General features: G+C 45.8%; 1 protein-coding gene across 4 annotated transcripts in view; it reads left to right on the plus strand.

Annotated features, from left to right (window-relative positions):
* The window catches only part of GJC3 (gap junction protein gamma 3), a 38,947-nt gene extending 30,610 nt beyond the window's left edge, over window positions 1-8,337 (plus strand). For 3 of the 4 annotated variants that reach the window (XM_081132040.1, XM_081132041.1, XM_081132043.1), the window contains 2 exons: window positions 5,089-5,873; window positions 6,437-8,337. In XM_081132040.1, the coding sequence (XP_080988166.1) occupies window positions 5,089-5,873; window positions 6,437-6,444 (793 nt within the window). In that variant the 3' untranslated portion in view covers window positions 6,445-8,337. Of the gene's footprint in view, window positions 1-1,017; window positions 1,095-5,088; window positions 5,874-6,436 lie in introns of those variants that run through there. The other variant, XM_081132042.1, reaches the window with a different exon arrangement.
* Window positions 8,338-9,676: the final 1,339 nt, after the last annotated feature.

The following is a 9,676-nucleotide window of genomic DNA, read 5'->3' on the forward strand; positions in this document are numbered from 1 at the left end:
CCAACGTGCTACTGACTTCTGCTTGATAAATCCAAACAGCAAAAGATAGGATACCGAGCAAATGAACAGGAGAGGCGGCTGCATTGGGATAAGTCTGCATGCTCGAAGTTTGTTGGCCCTAAGGATGCATAACTATTCCTTGTGGCCCAGATGTGAACATGCCCAGGAGGGAGCCAGTGTGACGTTATTTTATGTTGTGCTTAATAGAATCCCCTGAAGAAATGAACAGGCTTCAAAGATTAAAAAAAAAAAAGAATCCATTTGACAAATTGTCAAAGAGATCAAATCACTTAAATGGTGAAGACTATCCAGCTGGACTTAGATTTCTCCATGACAGTATTAAATGCTAGAAAATAGTGGAATGATGCCCCAAATATCCATAGGGGCAGAATCTGGAATGAGGTCCCCTCCAACTCCCCTCCTTGAAGAGTGCAATGTCGACTCTGGGAGCTGCAACAGAGTAAACAGGCCCCTCACTCTGCACTCAGGAGCTGCTCTCCCACCCACCCACCCACCTGCTCTCCCAGCCTTGCCCCTTCCCATTCTTTGGAAGGGCATCCTGGCTCTAGAAATGGGGGCAGGAATGGGTATGGGGGCAGGTGTCACAGTTCTCATTGGGCCCGGTGGAGAGAAGCTGGGCTCCAGGTTTGCTGAGGGGACATGGAGCAGATGGCCATTGTGCTGTGAGGGGAGACCTGTGCTCTTTGTCCCAGCCAAGAGGAGACGACATTCTGAGATAATCTTAAGGAAATTCTATCTGTTGTTGCCGGCAAGCCTGCAGGTTGGAAACATGCTGAAGTCATTGCTCCCTTTCCGACGATTCGAAAATCCCTGTTTCAGTTCATTTAGGACACATGCTCTCACCCTCAACAGCAGCGGGTTATTTTCCACAGCCTATTCTTTAACAGTAGGGCTGCCTGCTCCTCCAGCTGCAATTCTTTTACCCTTCACTGAGGCTGCCAGGAATGAAAAGGGGAGGGGGAGAAGTGGGCGGTGGCAAAAGGCAGGCCTGGGGGAGAGCTGGGACCCTGTGGGCTCCAGCCTGAGGCTGCTTCTCGCCGTCTCCTCCTGGTGCTTCGGCTCAAGGCTGCCAGGTGAGTGCTCATGCTGGGGCAGGGGGCAGCTGGGTTGGCACAGGGCTGGGGGGCAGAGGTGGTGGGGGCTGCTTGGGGCTCTACACTGCCTCCTCCCACTTAACCCACTTGACCTGGGGATACTATTAAAATTCCGATTTGATTTGCTCAGCTGGGAATGTAGCCTGAGATTCTGCATACCTGGTGATACCAGTTAAAGAATCTATAACGTTTTCCAGGCCAGGTGGGGTGAGATGGGAACAGTGAGCCAGGCCAGCACTGTCCTCAGTGGACATCTTTCACTCACACCTTAACTGTCTGAGATGGGTTCTGCCACCAATGGGATCCTGATATTTTTCTCCAAAAGAATAGAGATGCTCAGAAAAATTCATACCAAAATTGTGATAGTATTAAAAAAATCTATTTACATATTGGAAAATCTCCTCAAACTCTGGGCTTTCCTCCCTCTCCCAACTATTGAGCTCATAGGTGTTGCTCCACCAACTAAAATCTCAACAGGGCTCAGCTACTACCAATTCTCTCCCAAACAGATTTAGCTGCAAACTGTTTCTCCAGTCCTAGAAACAGAGCAGTGTCCTTCGAGCAGAGTTTGGTCAGCAATGCTGAGCCCTCAGCTCCCTAGGTCCTGAAGTTCAGCTTGGGGACTCTGGTCCCTGTGGGCAAAGCTGCAGACATGCTTATAGGAGGAGGGTGTGGGTCTCAGCAAATGAGACAGCTGGGCTGGGGATGGCTGGACAGGTGAGGAAGGCCACAGAGTCCCGGGAAGGCAGGCGAGGAGGGAGGACTGTGTTTAGGCTCTGGCCTGTAGGAAACCCCCTTTGGTCTGCAGACTTTGGGAGCTGGAGCACAAGTTTGTCTGAACACGAGGCCCCAGAATGTGTGTGGAATAAGTGTTGTTTTGGTGATAACAGTCATGGGGCAAAGGACAGAAAGGGAACTCAGAATTAGATGCAGGGGCTCTAAAGCAAGGGGTTCTCAGGCAAGTCCTCTTGTCCTTTATCTGCTTTCTCTTCCAAACCCCTGAAGCGTTGTGGTGAGCTCTGGAGACCACAGTTCAGTTCCTAGAGTCTCTCAGAGGACATTTGGATGTCTGACTACGGGTCTGGTGCCGGCACAGGACAGAGAGAGAAGAACCAGAGACGGCCTCTGGAAACCACTCAAATTTCCAACACTTAAAGTATGCCAGGCCTGCTCTGTGTTAAACTGCAGTTCTGCTGGGAATGTGCTAGAAGTCCTTAGACGGTGCTAGGCCTGCACTTTGAAATGAGGAGGCTGAGAGCAAGACTTCAGAATTTACCAAATTAATATTCAGTCTGATAGCTCTCCAGGAGAGCCAGGGCAGAAACCCTCAAAGCCCGGGGCTGCCTCCCCAGGGCAGGGGCCACCTAGACTTATGAGGCAGGGAGGGGCGGCAGGCTTCCTAACAGATGAGACTGGTTAAGGGAGGGTTTACAACCAGCCTGGAAATGGGTAGATCGCCATGCCCCCGCCCAAATAAAAGCCCTCTGAGATGTTCTGATGGAGACATCTTGCTTTACAGGGCTGGCAACAGAAGCCAGGAGAGGAGAGGAGATGGACCAGTGTTGCCCTAAAGCAGTGGTTCTCCACCATAGTGACTTTGACCCCAGGGGACAGTTAGCAATACTGGGAGACATTTGTGGGTGGGAGGGAAGTGTGCTACTGGCATCTAGTGGATAGAGGCCAGGAATGCTGCTGAACATCTTACAACACAGGACAGCATCCCCTGGGCCCCCAAACAAGAATGATCAGGCTCCAACTGTGGACAGTGCCAAGGCTGAGAAACCCAGACCAGCATTGTTACTTGACCTTTCTTTTGGCCCTCTACGGAGCTCAGTATCTCTCCAAATAAAATTTAATTAAACATTGATTGAGAAACTGTTCCCCTCCCACCCTACTTCACTAAGTGCTATTTTCATCCAATAAGTAAGCTAGTGATTTTGTCATCTTGATTTTCAAGTTAGAAAACAGAATTTTGTTTCCTTATATATTTACCTTTTGTTATTGTCAGTTATCCCCTTCTCCTGAATTCTGAAGAATCACGCAATGTGCTTTCAGGACTGCAATTTGATTTTCCTCCGAACCTGTCCTATTGCCATCAAAGTAGATTTTAGTTGTGCTACTGATGATCTTTCTCCTACTCTGCTTGCAGTGGGCTTACACATTTAAAGATCCACTTACTCTCATTTTTGAGGAGTCTTGGGAATGAGAGGAGAGAAATCTCTATCTTCTATTTGCCATCTTTATTCATGAGGACAATTTTGCATCTTTCTGGAGATTGAAAATAGGTTTCTTCTAAAAATTTTCACCCAATTTTATGGAAAAGAATTTTCAGTGGCCTGATATACTTCTCAGTCTTCGCAATCAATGATGGGGTTAGAAAGACAGGGGCTGAGGAGCAGGCAGAGGTTCAAACTCTTGATTCCAAGTTGCTCAAAATATGGTTTCTCACAGTTCGTGGATGCTGACATATTTCTCTGGTCAATTGAAACCTTTGGCAGCATCTTAATCCATCCCTTCCAGTTGCACAGAAGTGACCATTCTGCCCAAGTTTTGGCATATGGCCTATTCTTATCTATAGTTTATGACATTAATGCCCATTTAAAATTGTTTTGTGCATCTTTGTGGGTATTATAATTGGGAAGCTGATATGAGACAAATTAAGCATGTTTCATTGGCTGCCGTATGAACTTAGAAATCCAGGTTATTATTATTAGAGTTAAAAGGGAGAAACCTAAGCAAGTTCATAGTCAGAGAGAAAATAAGGGTGGTCTGAATTACAGGAAAGATAGTTTAGGGATCAGATCCTTGAAGAAGCCAGAAAGGAGAGACCCAAGGACACCTACTTGGAAGGGGGAGTAGCCTTGGACAAGTGTAGGGCCAGTTCTCTTTCTAAGGTACTATGGAAGGAAGTGACTGTGAAGGTAAGAGAAGTAGTAGCTTCAAGGTTTCACATTAAAGAGTCTGTATTTTCTCTGTAGAATAAAAGGTTTGCATGGTCTTCTAAGAGTGAAGGGAACAAGGTCTGTAAGAGTTTGGCTTAATGGTGATGGTTAGAAATAGTGACGGCATTGAGGAAGGCTGCTAATTGGGACAAAGATAAAGATGACAAACTGGGCTGGTAACACAAGGATATTTTGTCCAGAGAATTGAGAAATTGCTAAAATCTGTTCCTGACCATAGTCACCTCCTCACTGTGAGGGAGATATGAGCTCAAGGAACAATAGCAAAGGAGAGTCAAATTTTAAATTTTTCCCAGTTAGTTCTGGCTTTGATTCCAAACCCCTTTACATTTAACTAGTAGATTCTGCTGTGTTTTCTTAAAAAAAAAAAAATTCTCCTTTTTCTGCATCTAAAGAACATTAGACTAAAGCAAGCCTTGACACTCACTCTCCTCATTTGATCCCCATGAAGCCCCCTAACCTACCCACATCTCAGTTTTACTTTGTGATGGGAGCAGAGGCCAGCCCAACACACCTGTGAGCACTTGAGGGCATGGAGGCAGAGAAAGGCAGAGACTAGCAAGAGAATGCACGCTCCCCCAAGGTCAGCACTGATTTTGTTCAGATGATGCTGACAGCAGTTCCAGAGCTGGCAGCCATCACCTGGGGGCGTATCAGTTTTCAGAGGACACAGGTCTTTTGCTGTTTAGCCTATTTAGGGTGAGAAGGAAGGAGAGAGAGAGAAAGACAGACCCTGGTCTCTACCGAAGCCTGAGAGTTCCTCTCCACTACAGTGGGGGACAGAGGAGAGAGCCACACGCACACTTACTATTATTATTTTACATAGATGATTCCATGAACGATATAAATAGGTCAATCAGAGTCTCAGCATCTGATCAGCCAGAGCCTTGGAGAGGAGCAAGAGGCTTGCCTTCACCCATCTTTGGATTAGGAGTGAAGAGGTGGCCTATAGCTCCTCCTAAGGACAGTGAGCAACACACCTACACTCATCATTGTCTTCCGCTCAATAACAGGATGTGTGGCAGGTTCCTGAGGCGGCTGCTGGCTGAGGAAAGCAGGCACTCCACCCCTGCAGGGCGCCTCCTTCTTCCAGTGCTCCTGGGATTCCGCCTCCTGCTGCTGGCTGCCAGCGGGACCGGGGTCTATGGTGACGAGCAGAGCGAATTTGTGTGTCACACTCAGCAGCCAGGCTGCAAGGCTGCCTGCTACGATGCCTTCCACCCCCTCTCACCACTGCGCTTCTGGGCCTTCCAGGTCATCTTGGTGGCTGTGCCCAGTGCCCTCTACATGGGTTTCACCATGTATCATGGCCTCTGGCATTGGGAAGACTCAGGAAAAGTGAAGGAGGAGGAGGAGACCCAGATCCGACAAGGGCCAGGCAGCACAGATGCCCCAGGGGCTGAAAGCGCCAGGCTGCTCTGGGCCTATGTGGCACAGCTGGGGGTGCGACTGGTCATTGAAGGGGCAGCCTTGGGAGGGCAGTACCATCTGTATGGGTTCAAGGTGCCTAGCTCCTTTGCATGTCGTCGAGAGCCTTGCCTTGGTAGTATAACCTGTCATCTGTCCCGCCCCTCTGAGAAGACCATCTTCCTAAAGACCATGTTTGGAGTCAGTGGGCTCTGTCTCTTCGGTACTCTTTTGGAGCTTGTGCTCCTGGGCCTGGGGAGATGGTGGCGGACCTGGAAGCAAAAATCTTCCTCTTCCAACTACTTCACAACTTCAGAGAGCACCAGGAAACACAAGGAACCAAACGATAACTTCCCAGTGGTGGAATCAAAAGAGCAGTTCCGAGTAGCAGGTGAGAAGGGCACTGAGGTCCCTCTTTCTTCTTTGCCTGATGTCTCTGCCCTGATGATCCTCTCTTGGTAGGTCCTTACACTCTGGGAAGTATAACTTCCACATGTTACAAAGTAGTAAAAGGTGAAGAGATTAAGCAAAAACAAAACAAAACAAAAAACACCTCAGACACAACAGTATGGTGATTTCCAGAGGAAAAGGAGAGTGGGTGGAGGTAGAAGAGGGTAAAGGGGGGATTAGTGATGACGGAAGGAGACTTGACTTGGGGTGGTGAACATACAATACATACACCGATGATAGTATAGAACTATGGATCTGAAACCTATATAATTTTATTAACCAATGTCACTCCAACACATTCTATTTAAAAAAAAGTAGAAAACCAGGCTCTAGGTAGATGTTGTGACCACTGCTCCCAACCCAACCCCCATCCCCATCAATCTGGTGACTCCTTACAATGAACCAGGACCAGAGTGCTCAGTCAGTTGTACCTCCTTGGCCTTCATTAATGTCTCTTCCCATTTAGAAATAGTCTCAGCTGCTGCTTGATTCTCTATTTTGCAGAGTTATAAGGACACCTGGCTCAACTCTGAAGGAAACCTATGACTAGCTCTTCTCTCCAACATCCAGTGAGTGGAGATTTACCGCCGTGACAAGTGAAAGGTTGTTGAAGCATCTCTAAGGGCCATGTTGGGCCATGTTGCCTAAAACATTTCCTTGAAGGAGTCCTGCTTGTGCCTTCTCCCCAGAATTCTCTGGTGTCAGCACCACAATTTTCATGGGCTATGTTCTAGAGTCAGCCAGCAGAAACCTCCACGAAACCATCCCTGACCCTTGTCCTGTGCAATAAAGATTGACTACTGTTGGTGGCATTCTTGTTGCTAAGGACAATCCTCCTTCCTGTCTCAATGACTCTACTTATCTCTCTTCTGTTGTTCCACATTCTCTGTTCCCCCAATTTCAAAGTCCTGTAACCCTGAATGCCCCCAGCCTTGCAGTATAAGTCATATCCAGAAACTCTGGCTTTCCAAGCATATATAATCCAGTGCCCTTTAAAATATAGATTAGATTTATTCAAACACCTGGCCACACCCATAAGACTGTTAATTCAGAGGCTTATGTCCCCTGGACCACAGACAGCTCTGATTTCTGCTCAGTTCTCGTTCTCTTCTTGGTTCACGGCAGCTGTTCCACTGGATCCAGCACATAGCACCTTAAACATGAAGCTAAGTCCCTACTTTTTAAACTCATACCCCTCAACACCACACAGAAAAGACAGAGTTCTACTGCTGATTCAGGGTAACAGCAAGGGGCGTTTACATCATAGTGTGATTCAGGAAATGATTTAAAGCTGAATGGCAGGTTTCTTTTTCCTGAGTCTCTCAGTTGTTTCTTTCCAAGAGCATTCTAGCCTCCCACTTTTTTGCAGAAACGTCTTGCCCTCAAATTCTCAAGAGCAGTGAACTAGTTTTGTTTTCTCCTCTGAATCCCAAATTATCCCCAAGTAAATTAAGAAGGCTCATCCCTAAGGAAAGATATTTGGTTCCTTAAGAGACACTTTGGCAACAACTAGTAAAATAATAATTTTTCTTTCTGCTACACAAGTGTTTCATAAAGAATCCCTTATTTGCTATAGCCAGAGCTCAGCTAAATGACCAAGGATGGAAAAAAGCAAATGTCATTATTCAGAATTCCTCCTTGATAGCATCCTTTTTAAAACAGCTTTATTAATATCTATATATAGCTATATACCATGTGCCATATAATTCACTCACTTAAAGTATACAATTCAATGTCTTTTCATACAGTCACAGAGTTGTGTATCCATTAACACAAACAATTTTAGAACATTTTCATCAACTCAAAAGGAAACCCTATAACCCTCAGCTATTACCCCCAAACCCCCGTAACTCCTGAACATTGCTTTGGCACCCTTGTTGAAAATCAATTGCTTGTAGATGTATGATATTTTTTCTGGACTCTCAGTTTCATTTGTGGAGGAGACTGTTCCATGACGTGATGGCTGTGGATCCTTAACCTAGATCCAGTTAGATCCAGGCCAGAGCAGAGATTGCTTCCCATAAATCCCCTCAGAGAATGTCTGATCAACCTCTACCCTATGTCCCAGGCATGCTGGTTCCTGGAACAGGCCTTTGCCCTGCGCTGGGAAAGCATGTAAGACATTTTCCCCTTATTTGGGGCTGGTCACACCCCAATACCACTATCCATCCTACCCTGTGCCTTTAGTACCTGCCATGTGGCATGGAGGCTATCCATGTCTTGCTGTTGCCCAAGATATGTCTCGTATGTAAGTTCCCTTAATAAACTCTTGATGTAAAGCTGGAGTTGTCAGCCTCTTTCTCCAGTCTCTCAGACCAAGGAAATTTTCCTAACAGTATTCCATTGATGTATATGTCTATCTTTATGCCAGTATCATGGTTTGATTACCGTAGCTTTGTAACAGGTTTGAAATTGGGAAGTGTGAGTCCTCCTGCTTTCTTTTTCAAGATTGTTTGGCTATTTGTGGTCACCTGAAATTCCAGATGAATAAAATTGTGAATTTAGAAGGCCTCAATGTTTTCAGTAAAGGACATTCATTTTAGGAATATGGCGGGATTGAAGACATAAGGACCTTAATGAGACACAGGGCCTCATTTCTGTCACTCAATACAGACATACGTTCACACCACAAACACTCATGGCAAACATCAGTAACTGATAAGAGCACTTCTTCCTCCTTGGTCCATATTAAGACCCAGGGTCCTTCTCAATATAGTATCCCAATTTACAAAGAAATGCATTTCTAAATTGCAAATTTACACATTTTATTTATTTATTAATTTTGAGAGAGAGAGAGAGAACATCGATTTGTTGTTCCACTTATTTACACATTTATTGGTTGCTTCTTGTACGTGCCCGGACCGGGGATCAAACCTGCAGCTTTGGCACACTGGGATTACGCTCTAACCAACTGAGCTACCTGGCCAGGGTTATAATTTAAACATTTTAAAACTAGATACCTTGTGGTACTTTTATAAAAAACCCCAAAACAGAAATTGCAGAAACCACCTTTCTAAATCATTTAATCATATGTTCAGTAAATACTCACTAAGCATATTATGGGAAAGGCAGTGTGAGATATTGAGACACAAGAAGAATTAAAACTGCATATGTAAAGGAATAAAGTAGGAGGAATACAAAACAAAGCCCCTCAGAAACACAAGATCAAAAATTGATTGAAGAGATGTTCCTTGGGACAGCAAAAATGGTTGCTGTCTTCAAGGTGGGTACCAAAAGGCAATGTATCTGTGCTTCTGAGTCTTAACCACTCTCACTTAAAAAACTTCATATCCTTTCCACCCACTCTCCTGGTCTTTCACAATGTCCTCACAACTACAGCTTCAGCTCCACTCTCCAAGCACTGCTCTCACGCCCTGGTGCTGACCTCCTCAGGTAGGAGGCTCAGAAACCAGCAGCTACAGGGCATCTGAGATGACAGGCACTCATAGCAGATCACCCAGAGTTGGCTTAGAACATCTCATAGCACGATGACCTCCCGTGTCAGGAACCAGCCTGAAAGACAAACAAACCTGAGTTGGAGCGGTGGAAATGAAAGAGACAGACAAAGTTAGGGGATCAGGAGAGCTGCCCTCTAATGAGGAGCAGCACCAAATGGCTTCAATGCCTTTATTATATAGTAACAAACAAGTGATAAGGAGGTGAGGGTGATACAAACTAGTTCCTTCAAAGCTGCATAAACACTCTTTCAGAGTAAACATCCTGCCTCCTGCATGAGCCCAGACC

This window comes from Miniopterus schreibersii (assembly GCF_964146895.1).
Source record: "Miniopterus schreibersii genome assembly, chromosome: 3".
NCBI lineage: Eukaryota > Metazoa > Chordata > Mammalia > Chiroptera > Miniopteridae > Miniopterus > Miniopterus schreibersii.